Genomic DNA, 19,230 nt, shown 5'->3' on the forward strand with positions numbered 1-19,230 from the left:
ATTCCTACTTGGACCGTTTTTTTCTTTCTACTCCGAGATCAGAATTTCATCAGATATTAAAAAGATTCAGCTTTCTCCCCCGCCCCCCCCCCTTTATGGAACTGCGCCTAGAACGGCAAAGCACAATTCAACATGAACTGACAAGTAAAATCAATCAAAGATAGATCAAGTGACCTTGGATAAGTCACCTCACCTCAATGATTTTTGTTCCTGTGGAAGGGGTGTGTGTGTGTGTGTGTGTGTGTGTGTGTGTGTGTGTGTGTGTGTGTGTGTGTGTGTGTGTGTGTGTGTGTGTGTGTGGCGGGGGTGGGGGTGGGTGCTAAGTGTTCCGTAGGGCTCCTAAAAGGCCGCTAGTAAGAAATCTAGGCAGGCTGTGGGGGCTGAAGCCCCCGGACTACTCCCAGTTCCAGGCCGTACATCTCACACCTTAGAAATTCCTGTTCCTGTTTAGGGCCTACAGAGATCCCACCAAACTAGACGTGGAAGAACAGAAGCGGCGAAGCGTCCTGAGCGATTCACACCACATGGCAAGTGACAGGCAGGTAAAATAGGGAGCAGTTAACAGGACCCCGGGGGCGGGCACAGGCGCCCCCTAAAGCCCCGACCCAACGCCCCGCCACCGCCGCCGCCCGAAGGTCCCCGCCCGGGGAAACGCTCCCGAGTCCGCCGCCGGGGGCCGCCCCGCCCGCCAGCCCGCAGCCCGGCCGCCGGCCCGCGGCGGTGGCGTCCGCGAGCGCTGCCGCATTGGCCGGCCGCTGCGGCACGGACGGCGCAGCCTCCCGCGGCGGCCGCCGCTCCCACGCCGCGCGCCCGGCGCAGCCCGCAGTCGGCCGCGGAGCGCGTCCCCTCACGGCCCTGGGGCCGCCGGCCCTGCGCGCCGCCGCCGCCGCCGCCGCTCGCCCGGGGCCGCGGAGCGCCCAGCCGGGGCGACATGCCGACCGGCTCCGGCCTGGACCGAGCGCTTAAGATGCCGCTGCCGCGGAGGTCGAGGATCCGCTCGTCCGTTGGTGAGCGGGGGCGGGGGCGGGGGCGGCGCGGGGCCGGGCGGGCGGCGGCGATGTGACTCCGCCCCGCCCGCCGCCCGGCCCCCCGCCTGTTGCTGTCCTCCCCGGGGGACGCGGGCTCCTCTGCGCCCCCGAGCCGCCACGGTCCGGGGCCTGGGGTCGGGGCGGGGGTCCGTGTGCGCCTGTGCGCGTGCGCGCCTGTGCGCAAACCCGGCCGCGCCTCCGCGGGGCTGCGGCTGGCGGGTGCGGCTCGGGCGGCGGTGCCCCGTCGTCCCCGCGGCGGCGGGCGCGCGCTTGCGGGCGCCGGGACCGTCTCCCTCTCGCCGCGGGCGGTGTTCGCGGCAGCGCCCCAGGGAGCCAAACGGCGCACGGGTGGTTCTCGCGCCCGGCGGCCCCCGGGCCTCGCGCGCCCGCCGGGGCGCCGGGGCACCTTATCGTTTAAAGCCGAGCCGCCCCGGCACTTCAAAGGCGGCATCCCCAGCCCCTCACTTGGAAACCAGTGTTGAGCTGCCTGTTACGTGATGATGATACATGACAGGTTATCTGGTCCCTTAGATGATCAAAGATCTTACGGGAGCTTCAAAAATGAGTAGATTTCTCACCATTTCAGCTCTGCCCGAGAATGTTTGGGGAGATCCTCCCTATGGGGAAGGACAGGATGTACAATTTAGAGCTGAGGTCACTTGAAATCTTCCTGGTTTGGGGTTTTGAGGAAACAGGCATATAAAAAAATCAGTGGCTTTTGTGTTGCTGTAGCTGAGTAATATGGGAGGGAAACAGCTTACTAGGTTAATTTACACCAATGTTTTGTAAACTTGAGCGAAGGTAAGGGCACCTTCAAATTCATTTGAGGAGTGAAAGGATCACAGGGCGCTGATTGGTTGAGACAAGGTTGTGGAGAGCAAGGGGTGAAGCAGGGCGACCGGCGGGGAGAGAACAGCAGTAATCCAGGTGCCAGATGGTACCTGTGGCAGTGCTAGGTGGGGGCGGGGAGTGGGCACGTTCTCCATATGTTTGACGGAAGAGCCAGTAGCATTCGCTCACGGCTGGGATGTGAGGTTTAAAAGAGGAGACTGGAAAAAGGGCTCGGAGGGTTTTGGACTGAGAAACTGGAAGAATGTACCACTTAGCAGGAGAAAACTGCAGAAAGAACGGTGTTTCCTTTTGTGGGTGTCGGGGAAGGGTCAGGAAGGTGGTTTTAAAGTGCCTACTAGAGGGCAGCATGGAGATTATTAAAGGGAGTTGGTTTATAAGCCTGAGGTTTAGGGGGTACTCTAGAACCGGGATACAAATTCAGGAGTCCTCAGCAGGCCGGGCTGCAAGGGTGAGTGATGGTGCCGTGCACAGGGCCCCACTCTTGGGAGAGGCCTGAGCTTGCTTTAAGGCTCTGCTGTTACTGTCTTGGAAGTCCTAGTAATTTTCAAACAAGGGGCCTGCACTTCATTTTGCACTGGGCCCTGCAAATTATGTAACTTGTATACAAAGATACATACGGCCAAAAAAAGAGGGATCCTTGGACAGGGTCCTGAGAACTCCAGCACTTCAAGGACAGGGAGATTAGAGCGGCAGTGCACAGAGGTTGGCCAGCATGGGCCTGGGAAAACTTTGAGAAGAGGGCTCAGAAATTCAGTGAGGCACACGTGCAGGAAGCAGGAGTGTCCAGCTGTGTGGGATGCTGCTGAGAGCTGGAGAGAGATGCGGCCTGAGAACTGCGGCCCCTAGGCATTTGTGAAAATTAGTCTATGATATGATGGATATTGTCCAACTGTACTTGAACAGTCTGAGAGAAATCAGACAAATTAAAGCAGCCCATTTCTGGGATCTGTTCACATCCCGTATGTTCTTTTAATCGTAGACAGTCTATAGTCATAAGATTTTGGAGTGCTACAACTTGCACCCCTCCCAACTCCTGGTTGAGTTCCAACAGTACAGATCCGGTCAAATTCGTTGTCTCACTGTATGCACATGCCAGCCTAGACATCTCCCTCCTCATTCCAATGGCAAGTCCAGGAAACGGTGGGGTGGACGCAGCCACAACCGCAGCATCGCCCGGATCCCTGTCCTCCACATGTATTTTTAAAAGAGCCTTTTCTGAAGACAAAATGAAACAAAACAAAAACATCCTGTTAGGACTTTTGGTTAAATTTGCAATAAACTTATAGATGAATCTGGAGAGCCTGGACACTTGAAAAATGTTGCATCTCTTCATTTATGAATGTCTCCTTTTATGTCTTTGTCAAAGTGCCGTGCTTTTCTTCGTGAAGTTTCTGTGCATTTTGAAAGGTCTACTCCAAGATCTTCTGTAAATAGAATTAACAGGGTTGTTCAAAAATCACACGTTAAGTTGGTCGTGGCTGGTGTCTAAGAAGGCGGTTGAGTTTTACATCGCGTGTTTGACGACCCAGCGAACTGTCTTACAAATTTTGGCTATTTACGGATTCTCTTAATTTTTTTGTGCGAAGACATTTTCCTTATCTACAATAGCAATTTCATTGCTAGGATGTTCCTGAGGGGCAATTAAATTTTACCACCACCTACTTCTGTAACACAGCAGAGCCTCTGTTTAAGATGCTCTGTGCCTGGCACATTGCCTCCTGTTTGGAATTTCTTGGTAGGGTCTGGGACAGGGGTGAATTCAGACAATGGTGTACTCACTTCAAATCATCCTTCTATTTTGTTTTTACAAACTAGTCATCAAAGGATAAGATTACACTCTGTTTCAAGATTATGGGCTGAACTACCTACTATCTAGGAAATGAATTCTGGGATTCTTCTTGCTTATAAGACATCTTTGACTCCTGTCTTCATCTGGAGATTCAGCTGGACTTTGATCAGTTCTACCTTTCCCCAACGAAGTATTTTGTGCTAGTGTGTCTCATACCTTTTACCAGGTGATGGGAATACAACGGAAATAGGTGCTCCTGCCTATATGGAGCTTATGGTCTGCTCAGGGCAGAGCCTTTAGTCTAGTAAGGAGACAGAGTAGAAACAGAGTCGTTGATTTTAGCAAATATGTGTATCTATATATCTACTGAGTGCCTGCTGCGTGTATGGCACCGCTCCAGGTGCTAGGGCCAGCGCGGTGTGCAGAGCACAGGTGCTGCCGTGGAGCTTATGGTCTAGGCTCACTAACAACCCAGGAGGGGAGCGTTCCCAAGTCTTCCCCTGCCACGGTGACGCTCATGGACGTGCACACAGGTCAATACAGAAAGGAAGCGGGTGAGTGTGTATGTGGGTGGGGGTGACTAGTGAGGACGGAAAGGAAGGGGGTGTTTTCTGTGGACTACGCGTGGGCCTTAGGTGGGGCAGAAGCTTCCTCCCTATCTTACTGAATTTATGGATTTGGCCGGATGACAAAAGATTAGCAATGCAAGCAGGCAGGCAGGCAGTCAGCACACAGACTGAAAACAGAAACTGGAGGACCACACATCTTCCAGAAACCCTCCCGAGCGCCCTCCTCCTCCACGTCCCACACTCAGCGCATGCCTGTGTCCTGCCCTCTCCTGGTCACCAAAGGTGGTTTTTGTCTTCTTTCATTTATAAACGTTCCTATGTGGACCTTATTTTCCCGCAACAACCTGCGCCATGTATCAGTTCTTCAATGAGAAGAATTAGGGCAGCTGAAAGGACCAAGATCTAATGTTAGAAGGTAGGGGTGTGTGGGGAAGCTGGAGCTAGCATGTTGAATTAGGAAGGCGCAGGCTAGGACCTGCTGAATGAGGGGGCACAACCCCTCAGCATCCGGGGAAGTGGAAACCGGGGGTGGGGGGGTTGTTTTGATCGAAAGCACAGTTTCAATACACTCACACAAAGGAAGTCAAGTCACAAGATGGGTCCCAGGTCCCAGAATCAGGGTAGGGGGTGGGCAGTGAGCCCGGTGAAGGGCAGTCCTTCATCCCAGATCCGAAAGAGCCAGAGACGGAGCAGGGAAGCAAGTTCCTGCCTGCTACATACAAGATGTTTGGGTGGAGGCAACTAACTTCTTGCGGGCTTAACTCTAGGTGGCTATTTTAAAAGGTGCCCAGAAACAGCAAAGTGGGGGAACAGCAAAGAGGGGACTTAGAGTGAGCATGCTGAACTCAAGTCCTTATTTAAATGTCCAGCCTCTGGTTATCATACTGTAAAATGCCTAGGCAGCTACTCAAAAAACAAAAGTTATTTTTCTTATCATAAAGGGCTGGACAGCACCTCAGAGATGGTTTTTTTCCTCTCATTTCACAGATGTGAAAAACAATTCAGAGACGTTCCTTATTTGCTGGTTAATTTCTGGCAGGACCAGCTCATTGCCGAGCTTTATGTGCTTTCTACCGTAGTCAGCCTGCCTTGTTCAGTATCAGACCTAAGCGGAACAGAACAAGTTCGTTCATTCTGTATTGTTTTCTGCTCCTCAAATGGAAATAAGTAAAGAACTGGGCCTCATTTCTCTTGCTTCCATTTGCTGTACTATTTGTCCTGTGGGTACTCAATAAATTAAGATTTGACTGAGCTCTGTCATGGATCATTTTTGGAATTGGTCTAATGGTCCAGATGGTGTTTGAAAGTTTCTTTGAGATGGTATATATAGGGGTTAAACCACCAGGCTTTAGGGTTAGGAGAGGATTCAGATTTTGACAATCATTTGCTACCTGCATGACATTAAAAACCTAGAGTGTATCATACTAAGTGAAATAAGTCAGACAGAGAAAGACAACTACTGTATGGTATTACTTTTGTGTGGAATCTAAAAAACGAAACCAACAAAAAAGAAAGAGGCCCATAAATACTGACATAAAGAGGTACAAGCTGCGAATTGTGAAATAGTCATAGGCATGGAAGTAGAGCATAGAGAATATAACCAATTATATTATAATATCTTGGTATGGTAGCAGGGGGTAACCGCACGTACTGTGGTGAGCATTTAGTAATGTACGATTATTGAATCCCTCATGTGCTACATCTGAAACCATATAATATCATATATCAACTATATTCCAATACAAAAACTTTCACTTCTATTTCCAATGAGGATGAAAATAAAGTTTGTGCCTCAGGAGGTTGTTGTGATCAGTGAGTAATGTGTATAAAAGTACATGCATTAATTATCCGAAACATTAAGAGAACTTTGTGAAAGTAACCCAGCTTATATTGATAATATGTCACATGTTTCTCCTGCTGCCCGTTATTATCCAAGGTAAACTCCTTCATCTGCATGCTTTGCCTGCATAATAGCAGAATTGGCAAAGACTGCAGCTGTAATTTTCCCCTCTAAATCTAATGCTGGAGGCCTAACTAGGAGGTGACTGCGTCATTCTTGGAGAATTTACATATTCTTTTTGTGTGATTATCCATCAAGCACTCTGACTATAGAAAGTGTTCATCCTCTAAGGTCTCTGAAGGTTATCATCTTACCCGTGGCCAGTAAGTGTCTCAGTTAATGGCTTCAGGGGTCAATTGATTTTAATTTTACAATGTATGTTTTATCTAAAACCCGTATCTGACAGAGGTACCAGCTAGACACATGGATTAAATTAAAATTATTCTCTAATAAGTTGTCAAACATTTATGGGAGGATGTATACAGAGTGCCTTTAAAGATGGTCCTTTACAGTTTCCTCCTTAGATCTTTACATTTACTAAATATAACCTCTGGTCAATACCACACTGGATACAAGATGTTATTTACATCCACTTAGGCTGGTAAAAATGCTCAGAGCAAATGTTAACGACCATTAGGAAAGGCCAAAAATAAAAGTGATCTCACGTCCTTGCCCCAGGAGTTTCTCCCCGTCAGCATCAAGGGCAGACACAGAAACAAACCTAGGAGAGCCTTGCCTGGATGGAGCGGAGCGACGTGGGGTTGGCTAGCTGCATGTGCTGAATACCCTGACTGCACGTGGGGACACAGCACACATGGATACCTGGGTCTGTTGTAGAGATGTGTTCATAAGAGCGCACGAATGGCACTGTCCATTCATCAGCAATGTCTGTGGAGGGCTCTCTGTATCAACATATGACCCTAGGTGTGTGTGCATGTGTGCATGTTTACGTGCAGAGATCTCTTGGTCTAGCTTCAGTTCATCCCTCACCTTGCTTACTGCCTCTCTGTAAAAATCAGAATCTGATATATCATCAAATTTCACCCTAAAAAGTGATCTAGTTCTGATTGACTGAGTTAAGGGTTTTACATTTGTAACTCAGTTTTCTAATCTCTTGTAATCTCATGCCAAATCATAAGCAAATGTCACACTTCACACATTTTGGTGAAGTGTTTGGGTGCTGTTTTTCCCTTTACTATCCCTATAGTTACTGTGTTAACTGGAAGCAGTGCTGAGGATCCCAGGATCACTGTAAATATTTTAAGCGCATTACTGGACAGATCACACAGGAAACTAGGAAGAGCAAACTGCACAGGGAATAAGTAACTTCTCTGTTCCTGTGTTTGGAAATTCCATAGAGTCAGTTCAAAGATGGTTGCTTTTTTCATAGGCTTAAATGATCCCTTCATATCCTGGAGAAGTTCATTCATATTCAAAGCGAGAAAAAGCATTCTGCCTAATGATATTCCCAACTATTTTTAGCCACATAATGATCATCCTTGTTGAAGACTCTGTTCCATTTTCTTTTTATTTTCTTTATTCTAATGCACTGCAGAAACATAATTGTAGTTTTAAAATTACAGGATTTTTATCTTTGAATCCCCAAAGAGGTAGTTACTGCTTATCTAAGTGACCTGTCCTCTGAACTCTGGGGGGACTCACTCAGCTGCTCAGCCTAACCTGGCTGAATTGCTAAGAGTGTAAGATCATACATTGCATTCCTTTTGTGTTCCTGACCCCCCTCGTCTCTTCCCCAAATTACCTGTGCTGTCCATTTGTGCAGGTGAGAATAATAGGAACAGATGTCACGTGGACCCTTCCTGATGCTTGGAAACACATTTATTCAACTCTATTTAACTCTTCCATTGTCTGATTTTCGGATGTTAGGGTTCAGGTAGATTTTCTGGAAGGGGAGACACCAAGGTGGGCAAGTGATTGAGAGGGGTCTCAGGTAAAAATAAATTGGGCTGGATGTAGACACAGTGGAGCTTGCAAATACCGTGCACAGTTAGGGACTGTTGGCGGTATTCCAGGCGAGAAGTAACAAGGGCCTGAACCACGGCAACCTCGGAGGTGAGAAGAGAGAATGGCTGAGAACCACAGCTGGGCTGGAGTCAGCAAACTGTAGATGGAAGCCAGGCACGTGAAAGATGAGGAGCTTTCCTGATCATGGGCAAGTAGAGAAGTTACTGTTCCACCTGTTCAACATTTGTCCTTCAGAGAGCCAGGATACTCTGCATAGAAAGAGTGGGTAGTACTTTATAGAGCCAGACATGATCAAAGTTGAAGGTGACTTTCCAGATTTATGCCATCCACTGTGGTGGCCACCAGCTGCATGAGGCTACTGTGCCCTTGAGAAGGATGGTCAGAATTGAGTGCTAAGTGGTAAAGAGCACACTGGATTTTGAAGACTTACGAAAAAAAGTAATGTAGACTATGTCATTAGTAATATTTTATGTTTATTCTATAGTGAAATAATATTTTGGAGAGGTCAGGTTAAACAAAATACATTATTAAAATTATACTGTTTACTTTTTTTTAGGGTGGCTACTAGAAAATTTAAGGTTGTCCCTGTAGCTTGTATCATGCTTTCATTGGACAATACTTTTGTAGATCATCTTGTCCAAACGTTTTTGATCCACTCTTGGTGGACGTCGCAGACATTCACAAAATGATCTGGCAGCCCAACACCGTCATTTCTAGGTGAGGTAATGAAGGCTCTGGAAGGTCCCATGCTGGGACTTGCCCCGTGTGCCAGGGCAGTAACAAGAGGCTAGAGCCTGTGTCTTTGGACTCTTCTAGTATTCTTTTCAGGGTTGTTTTGTCTTCCTCGTACACTGAACGAAAAATCTCCCCTGGGCACAGTCTAAGATACCTGCCTTAATTTTGTAAGTGAACTGGGTCGTGGTACAGCAGCCCCCTTACCTGTGGTTTCACTTTGAGCAGTTTCAGAAGCTTGTGGTCAGCCTGCCACCCAGAAGCAGACGATCTTCCTTCTGCTCTATCTCCACAAGGTCAACAGCAGCCTGATGCTATGTCACAGTGCATACGTCATCCACCTCACTTCATCTCTTTGCATAGGTATGTCATCATCCTGTGTTATTACCTGGGTCTGCTCATCCCACGCATAGGAAAGCCAAACATTGACATCAGGATGTAGTGAAGGAAGTAGACGTTTACTGCAGGGCACCAAGCAGGGAGAAGGGATATCTAGTGCCCAATGTCCTTAACCCCCTGTTCGCTTACAAGCAAGGGTTTTATTTTATTTATTTATTTTTTACAAGCAAGGGTTTTAAAGAGAAAATTCCGGGAAAGGGGTGCAGGGTGTGTGATCAGCCTGTTTCTGGTTGGTCAGTGGTGAGGTGACGGGGGATTATTTCAGGAGTCTTTGTCATCAGACTTCTGTCTCCACTCAGTCTGGGGTCCGGAAGCTTGTGGTCAGTGGATGGCTCATCTGGTGGGGGTCTGAGTTCCTCTAAAACATCTCAAGGATACGTGAGTCAAGAGTTTATCTATGGCCTTGAGGGGAACTAAGAGTCCTCGGTCTGTTTAGTACGCTTTACCTTCGTGTGCAAACTCTCCTTTCCTTTCCTCTCTAACTGCCGAGTCTAATTCCCTCACGATGGGTCATGGTTGAGGGACTCAGGCTTCTTTTTGTTAATGAGAAGTCTGAGGGGCTTCTCTAAAAGGGGGCTACCTGAGTGGTTACCTTACTGTCACAAGCAGAGGGGTGAGTACACTACAGTAAGATATGTTCACAGAGAAAGACCATGTTCATATAACTTCTGCTGCAGTATATTGTTATAGTTGTTCTATTTTATCGTTATTGTTGTTAATCTCTTACTGTGCCTAATTTTTAAAGTAAACTTTATCCTAGGTATGTATGTATAGGAAAAAACAGTATACATAGGAGTTCAGTACTGTCTACAGTTTTGGGCATCCACTGGGGGTCTTTGAACTTATTGCTGGTGGGTAAGGGGGGAACTGCTGTATTGTGGAATTCTACTATACTTCTTTGAACCTCATTTCTAATAAAATCTATTTGTCTTTTAAAAATTTTATTTTTTTTTAATTGAAATACAGTTTCTATACAGTATTATATTGGTTTCAGACTTAGTAATCCATCAATTATATACATTACTAACTGCTCCCCATGATAAGTTTAGTTACTGTCTGTCACCATACAAAGAAATTACTCTATCATTGACTGTATTTCCTATACTGTACTTCCATCACTGTGACTAAATTATTTTTTAATTTGAAGTTCGTGCCTCTTTTCCGCTTCACTTATTTCACCCATCCTCCCCACCTTCCCCCGTGGTAGCTACCCAGGCATTCCCTATGTTTATGGGTCTATTTCTGTTTTGTTTGCTTGTTCATTTGTTTCGTTTTTCAGATTCCACACATAAGTGAAACCATACGGCACTATTTGCTCGAGTCTTTGTCATATCAGCAGTCAGTATTTGCAGACAGGATCCTCCAATACTATGCATTTGCAGTTTCTGATTAAATGACCTTTTGACCATGTGCTGCAAGTCCCATCAGCCCCACGACAACCTCCCTACAAGCCGTGGGCACCTCAAGGAGCAGCCTGCTCCCAAAGGCCAGTCAGTTCCTGGGGTCGAGCTGGTTTTTTTTAAAGCAACACATTTAAAAATGTTTCCCCCTGAATGTATATTTTCTCCATGATATATTGCTTTCTCAAATGCTAGTCCCAGAAAAATGGAGAAAGGAAATACAAAAGAGAAAAATCCAAGTAGGTGGTGTTCAAGCACCAGGCTGTTAATCGCGGGGAGTCTTGCTGGGAAGACAAAGTAGGTTTTATTACCAGGGGATGAAGGTACACTTGTTAGATTGTTCGTGACTTTGAGTTTTTAGGAATTTCTCTTAAACTGCGTTGATGGAAGTATGGCCTGTGATGATAAATACAGTGTCTGTAACCAAGATGATACTTGTGATGTTGTAGGTGGTCTGATGTCTTGTATCAGTGGCGTGTGGTTATTTTGCTCTTAGGGAATGATTTGACTCTAACTCCCTAAGTCTGTATAATGAAGAGCTCTGTTGTCTGTAGTCTAAGGTATATTTCAGTAGAGATCTTGGCTTTATGAGCCTGGCTGTAGAGTATGACTGAAGGTGCCCAGTGGAGGAGAGCTAGTCTGTAGTTCTAAGTCCACCATCCAGCAGCTTTATGCAGGATGACATGTGGGCAAGACATACCAGGGCGGGGACAGTGCTTTAAGGCCGAGGCCGTGGAGACGACTTCTTGGATATGATGATGTCTATGTTAACTCAGAATTCAGTGCTGTGATGTCACACCATGAGGTCAGCATTATAGTGTTGAACCGTGACAAATGTATAATGATATGTATCCATTATTACGTATCATCCAGAGTATTTTCACTGCCCTAAAAATCTCCTGTCCTCCCCACCCCTGCACCCAACCCCCAGGAGCCACTGCCTTCTCACTGTCGCCATAGTTTTACCTTTTCCAGAATGTCCTCTGGTTGGAATCAGAAAGAATGTAGGCTTCCCAGATTGGTTTCACTTAGTGATATGCATTTAAGGTTCCTCTATGTCTTTTTGTGGCTTGACACCTCATTTCTTTTTTTTTTTTAATCCCTGATTAATATTCTATTGTCTGGACGTACCAGTTTATTTACCCATTAACCTAAATGAATGATATCTAGGTTGCTTCCAAGTTTTGACAATCATGAATAAAACTGTCATAAACTTCCGCGTGCAGGTTTTTGTGTGGGCCTAAGTTTTCAGCTCCTTTGGGTCAATACCAAGAGTGGTGAGTGCTGAGTCATCTAGTAAGAGTATATTTAATTTTGTAAGAAACTGCCAAACTGTCTTCCAAAGTGGCTGTGCCATTTTGCATTCTTCCTAGCAATGAGGAAGAGTTCCTGTTGCTCCACATCCTCACCAGCCTTTGTCCGTGTTCTGGATTTGGGCCAGTCTAGTAGGTATGTAGTGATATCTCACTGTTGTTTTAATTCACCATCCCCTTAGTGACATAGGATGTAAAAAAATTTTTTCATATCCTTATTTGCCATGTGTATGTCTTCTTTGGTGAAGTATCTACTCAGACCTTCTGTCCATTTGTAAATAAAGTTGTTTTCTCTTTGTTGAATTTTAAGAGCTCTTTGTATATTTTAGATACAAGTCTTTTATCAGATACCTGTTTTGCAACTATTGTCTTTGTCTCCCAGTCCGTGGCTTGTCTTTTCATTCTCTACATGTCTTTTGTGGAGCACAATTTTTAATTTTAACAAAATTAAGTTTTATCAAAATTTTCTTTTGTGGATTGTGCTTTTGTTGCTTCAAGTTTTCTTTGATATTTTCCTTAGCCTTTTGAAACTTCTGTATGTAAATTTTTTCTTCTAGAGGTTATGTTTAAATTATGGCTACAATACTGACTTATTTCTTCCCCTAGAGTGTTTACATCAGTCAGTGGAAGTAAGCTTTCCTCTCTACACTGAGGCTCCCGGACAAAAAGAAGATGAAGCCTTGCGTGGGTTTTGTGCCTCCATCTTTTCAACCCACTCTGTCTTTGTTGAAACCGCTGGGGCTGGCCCCAGAGCACGGCTGACAGGGACGTACTGAGCTCTTTGCTCGCCAGTGCACCCCTGTGTTTCCTCCTTCTCTTCGGAGTCGAGCCCCTAGGATCTCTCGGTGGCCGTCTGTACGCTGCAAACTGATTCTGTGTGTCCCTGAAAATGCTTTTATGCTCTTCTCACAACTGAGCGATGGTTTTGCTGAATAGAGTTCTAGACCCCAAAGTCTTTTCCGTCAGCACTCTAAGGGGACTGCTGCATTATCTTCTTGTACCCAGATTTGCTGATAAGAATCTGTGTCAGTCTGATTCCTGTTCCTTTGCAGCTAAGCTGCTTTTCTCTTTGATTGCTTTTTAATGATATATTTGCCCTTGATGTTCTCAAGATTTCAATATGATGGCCTAAGTAATTTTTCCCCGTTAGTTAAATGCTCAGCACTGGAAGGCCATTTCGGCCAACCTGAGAACTGTGTTTTTCTTTTGGGGGAAATTCTTATATTTACGTTGTTGATTTTCACCTCCCTTTAGTCCCCTCTTCCGGCCTGCAGCTTCAGTTTGATTGCTGTTGGCACTTCTGTCTCTCCCTGCAGATTTAATTTTCCTTCTGTCCTCTTTATCTCCTTTTGCCCCATTTTCGGGGAGTATCTTGGTATTTCCTTCTAGTTCAGAAAGTCACTCTTCAGCTTGGATCTCCTTAGTTCTTAGTATCTATTGACATTTTATTTCAACAATTGGGTATTTTATTTCCAAAGTCACTGATTCTTTTTTCATAACAGTCTAGTATTGCCTCATGTACTGAATACTCATTTCCTGGGGACTATGAATTACACTTACTCCAAGTCTGCTTCTGAGTCACTTTATTGTCTGAGTGTGAGTTCTGTTTGCTTTCTCCTTTCCTTGGTGTTCATGCACCTGAGGTGCTTGGTGATTCCATGGTTCCTTTTTGCTGTTTTTTTCTGTTGACAGCCACGGGACTGCGGTGAGTGCAGGGGTGCTGGGACCTGCTCCCCAGTGGGCTACCTCCGCAGCTGCTCTGCAAGCCTGATTGCTCCCCATCCTCTCCATGTAGGTGGCTCTGTGTCCCATGAACATGGGGACCCCACGCCAAAGGAAAACTGGTAGTCTTTTGGTTTCCAAAGGGCCAGGGTTTTAGTGGTTAACCCTTACCAGGCGACCTGCGGGAACCACGTTAGCCAGGCTGGTCTATCCTGCTCTTCCCTTTCTTTGGCCTAGATGCACACATGCTGGTTGAGGAGGGGACACCAACAGGCCCTCTCTTATCATTGGATTTGTGCTGTTGTTTAGGCCGAGTGCAGTCAGCCCTGTCGTTAGGCAGGGACATAACCCGGCTGACTGCAGTCAGAGCTGCTTTGAGTTTTGGTCCTGACACATCCTAGCTGGGGTCCCTGGGGAAGTTTGCTACCTAATTCCCTCACCCCTACTTCCTTTCCTCTCCCGTATAATGTGGGTGGTAATAATACCTACGTCACTGATTACTGAAGGACTTAAACAGGATAGTATATATGGAACACATAACAGTATCTGAAACTTAATATGTTACTTCTTAATTATTATAAAATTAATTAGTAAAACAGTGATATTACAATATTATTGTAATTGTGACAAAAATAGTGTACTAGGGATTGAGGGCCCTGGCCCTCCTCCATTTGTATTGTGTTGATAACTCGATTTGCCTGCTCCCCATGTAATGGGAACTCTATATGGATACAAATGTGTTTGAATAGTCAAATGACAATCAGCTTAATTTTTAAAGTGTTGTGCAAAATTGTGCTCACATCAACAAATGTATGGGAGAATTTGCCCCATCCTGTCAAACAAGACCACTTTTCTGTCTGATCATGGACTTCAGTAAGTTTAGAGGAATGCAGAGATTCTGCAGAGCCCTCCTCCCCAGCCTCCCTGCGCCCGCCCGGGGCCCTGGAAGGGATTTGGGGCAGGCCCAGTCGGCGCCCATGGCAGACGTGCACTTCTTAACCCCAACTATGCTAAGCTCAGGAGTAGTTTGACCATTAAGAGGGATGCATGTTTTTCCTCTTGGAATCCAAATTGTCATTTCCTCTCATCACTAAGCATGAAAGATGAGATTCTGAAACAATTTAATGGTGTCTTTCTCTCTCTTTTTTTTTTTTCCCAACCTTGATTTCCTCCATAGAGCACATCTTTCAGGGACCTTCTGATTTCTCAGCTGATCCTGTAAATACAGAATTTAAATCACTGTCTCTCTGGACCCTTAGAGGAGAACTTCCCCACTCCTTAAGCATTGGAAATAGAACAGGCTCATTCTGTGCTTGGAACTAAGGCACTAAATAACCCAAGGAAACAGTGCTGAGGTAGTTTTGTAGAGAAACCCACTGAGAATGTCTCAGGGCGGCAGTGAATAGCCATGAACCTCAGACTGTGTTTTAGCAGGAATTAAAGTAGCCACAAATGCATCTGTGTGGTAGGGTCTAAATGGGCATGTCATTTCCATGTTGTGAACTTTTTCCATTTTTGGTTTATACATACTCATTTCTAAACGCTTGCTTCTGCCTCTGTAAGTCACTCTGAGGTGGGCTGCGAGTCACACTGGCATCTGAGGTTGGATGCGGTGCTTCTCTTTAGGAAGGCGAGACCCTGGGCAGGTGCACAGAGATGCGGACAGAGTCCTGGCGGCGTTCACCTTGCAGAGCCCGTGTTTAACGGTGGGTTTGTACCACTTCCCAGCCTCGAGCTCTTCACTGTTGTCCAAAACGGGTATAGACAACAAATCCCTTCACCGACTCGCCGTGGGGCGCTGCCACAACAAGAGAGCTATTGAAATCACTGCAACATTACTTAGAGGCTTTGGCTTCCTAAAACCCCAATGCCAATTTTGTTAATTACAAGAGTTTTGTAAATGAGCAACTTTTTAGAAAGCTGTTTATTTTCTTTAACCTGAAAATATTTCTATATATATTAAATGCAATGTAAATGTTTCCATATAGTCCTTAAGTTTTTTTTCTCTTTTCTAATGCTTTCAAAGATTTTTGCAGTCAAGGTTGTTTTGGGGGAGACAGCGCTGTTTAATGTCAGAATTAAGAAAGGAAGGAAGGAAGGGAGCAAGACAGGCAGGCAGGAAGCGGGAAGCATCCTGCCCCAGTGAACAGGTGAAAAGCTTGCTGGAGGGCAAGGCAAGGATGCTGTCGTGGCTGGTCAGGACAGCTCCCCTGGGGAGGAGAGGCCTGAGCATGGGAGCTGCTACCTGGTGGCCATGGGGAGAAGGGAAAGTGTGGGAGGGCAGGTGTGCCGGTCAAGGTGTGCTTAAAGGAAATGCCGTCTTGACCCATTTGGTGGAAAATAGGTTCTGCAGAGACTAAGAGAAGTCCAGTGCAGGGGTCAGGGCACAGCTGTGCAGTGTGGAGGAACCCCGTTGTGCAGCTACAAGGGACTTAAATTAGTGTAGGACAAACTGCCTGCTCCTGTCAGAGACTAGCAAAGACTGAATTTCATTTCCAAAGGATGTGATAAGACAAACATCAACTGAAGATGGTGGCACTTATGAGCTTTGAGAAACTCAGGGAGGGAAGTGGCCATTGTTTTATTTTCAGGAATTGAAAACGGGCCACTTTGGAAACAGAAAATACCAGCATTTTAGATGCAAGGAGAATGAGGTAGAAACTGTGGGGTTTTGTAATGTTAAAATAGGAATGGAATTTTGTTGAGTCTGATAAGTTATGTTGGTCCTATTTTCCCCTTAAACAGTAAAGTCGGGGCTTCAAGAGGCCAGATTTGACGGACATATCAGCACAGTCTAGACACTTGCTGTGAGATGCCTTAAACTGGTGGAGGTTTCCTTAGAAATCTTCAGTCTCTTATGTCAGCGATACATCAGCTTGAGACCTGACTGAAGGTTGGGAGGATGAATCGCTGATCTGAGAGGCTGCAGGCTACGGGGGTGTTTGGTGATTAATGGAGAAAGGCATTGCTAAGCCTGTTTCTCATACTCAACTTTGGGTTGGAAGAGAACCCCAAGCCTCTTCGGTTAGCTGGTTTTTGCTCAAGTCAACACATATTTATTGACCGTTTGTCATGTATAATGTGTTGAGCAGTGACCCGGATGCTTAGTTGCAGATAAAGATGCATAATACCATCTATTCCTGTTTCCAAGGAATTTACCATCTGGTTGGGGAGATAAGACCTGAACGTGCAAAAAGGAAATGATAAAAAATAATATTTCAAGATGGTAGACGCAGAGGTGCCCGCAGGGCATGGTTAAATGCTGGCTGCGGTATGAATGTGAAGTGCGGAGTGGTCCTGGCTTTTTTAAGAAGAGGGCTTGAGTCAGGCTTTTATGTTTTGGCTTTTTTAAATGTCAGGTTATTAAGGTGTAATTGACATACAATGAAAGTCACCCTTTTCAGTACATAGTATGGCCTGATGACTTTGAAAAATGTGTAGAGTTGCTCCAATCAAGACACTGTCCCCAGAGTTCTCTCACATCCTTTTGTACCCCGTTCTCTTACCCGCCGGCCCAGCTCCTAACCACCACTGATCTTATTTCTGGCCCTTTTAGTTTTACCTTTTCCAGAATGTCAGACCAGCGGAACCAGACACATGCAGTCTTTTGGTTCCGGCTTCTTGCACTTACTGCCTTGAGGGTCACCAGTGTCGGTAGTGCCGCTTCTGCTTGCCGTTGACCAGCCTGTATTGTATGGATGCACCACAGTTGTTTATCCATCTCCCTGAGTTAGGTTTGGAAGGATGCAGAGATCTAGGTGGAGGTGGTGGTGGTGGGGAAGGGACAGAGCAATTTTGAGGTTGAGCGGCATGAAGCAGAATAGAATGAGTTTCTGAGATAAACCCTGACTCAGGGTAAAACCAGTAAACCAGTGAGCAAGACACCTGAACATGAGTATTTATCTGCATTTTTATTATTTATAAATCCAGCACAAACCTTTCCTCCTTCCCCCTTTATTCTCTGACCAGCTGTCATTCTGCCTACCTTGGACTCCTGTTATTCTGTCCACTCTTTGCCCGTCTATCCATCTATTCACCCACCCATTTTTCAACCATCCAGTCTTTCATCATCCATTTGCTTATTTGCTTTGTTCATCTTTAGCAATATTTGTTGAAGGCCCCTAAGGGCCAGGCACTGAGCCCTGGTCAGGTTAAACAAACTAACAATCACAGTCCCTGCCCCCGAGACATTCTTGGTGTAGAAGGACAAGCAGCAAGAAAGTCAGCCGTTCATAAAATCAGTTATCGTATAGTGCTTTACATTTTTTTATTTAGCTTTCCACGTGGATCTTGGAAGGCAGGAAGCTCACCTTGCCTTCTATTTCAATGCCTTGAATATCTTAAGAGTGCCATTAGGTGTAAAAGCTAATTTATAGTGAAGCTCTTTAGGTTAGATTACTTTTAGTCTTTGGGAAAGAAGAGAAGCTTACTTGAGTGGATTTTGAAGTTTTTGCCCTTGCAGGATGCCCTACAGAGGACATCTGGGTGGTAGTGGGGCCCCGTGAGCAGGCGGTCTCACGTGGGGCTGGGGCTCAGCAGGTACGTTTCCTCAGCACCTATTTGTGGTGGAGAGAATGGTCTGAAAGAGGCCAACAGGCGACAGTCTGTCCTAATGTACCTGCTGTAAGTAGGTCAGTGGGGAAACCAGCTGCAGAGACAGCCGGGATGCCCCCGGGGCCAACCTGTAGTGCCGAGCCCGTGGAACCCGGGGTGTGGTCAGGCTCAGGCCACCGCCTGGTGGACACAAACTCTGGCCTCCAACCTCCTTGGCCCAGGGTGGAAGTTGGGGGTGCGGGTCAGTAGTGAGCCTGCGTGGGTGCAGGGCCGATACAGGAGTTAGAAGAAAACACTGTTGCTTTCACACACACCATGCCTTTCCTCTGCACAGCTGCACGTGACTGTCCAGGCCCAAATGTCCCCTCCTCCATGGAGCCCTTCATGGTTGATCAAGATTGATGTATTTCTGTTCTCTGATCACCATGGCACTTTATATGAATCACTTTTTAGTTCTTATGTACTTTTTTTTAAAAACCCTCTGAGAAGTCTTTATATACTTTTTGAGACTTCTATTTGACATTCATGGCCTGGAGGAAACAATCTGTGATTCCTTTCATTTTGTATGTGCTTTTTGACTGTGATAGATGCTCAGTATACATTTGCTGAAAATCTAATGAAGTCTAATTTATTGAAAATCTCATCTAAAAATATTTTCCTTCTACCCTCCTATGTTCTTTGCTGAGACCCCCCTATTTCTAATATAAGATAGATTTAATAGGAGGAAAAAACCCCAGTTTTAACTACATACCTACATGTGTACATATAGGAGCCCCACAAAGACAGGAGACCCAAAGGCAACCAGAGATGGAGTTCCTGGGCTAAAGAAAGGGACGGGGCGGGAGCTTCAGGTGGGACGAGGACATGCTCGGCAAAGGTCCTCCTGCCATGTAGATAGCCTCACAGGTGAAGTTATCTTTGGAAATAGCTCTCTTCCTGGTACAAGCCCCGTTTCTAATGTAGATTTCCCTTACAAAAGGGTAACTTCTACTGTTTTCAGAGTTAATTCTGTGTGTGCAGTTACTCGAAATGACCAGCTCAAAATA

General features: G+C 46.0%; 1 protein-coding gene across 1 annotated transcript in view; it reads left to right on the forward strand.

Moving 5' to 3' along the window:
• Nucleotides 1-829: 829 nt before the first annotated feature.
• The window catches only part of ATP8A2 (ATPase phospholipid transporting 8A2), a 518,682-nt gene continuing 500,281 nt past the window's right edge, over nucleotides 830-19,230 (forward strand). Inside the window, exon 1 of the mRNA XM_037003923.2 lies at nucleotides 830-1,007. Coding sequence (XP_036859818.2) covers nucleotides 932-1,007 — 76 coding nt within the window. The 5' untranslated portion in view covers nucleotides 830-931. The remainder of the gene's footprint in view (nucleotides 1,008-19,230) is intronic.

This window comes from Manis javanica, chromosome 1, assembly GCF_040802235.1.
Source record: "Manis javanica isolate MJ-LG chromosome 1, MJ_LKY, whole genome shotgun sequence".
Taxonomy (NCBI): domain Eukaryota; kingdom Metazoa; phylum Chordata; class Mammalia; order Pholidota; family Manidae; genus Manis; species Manis javanica.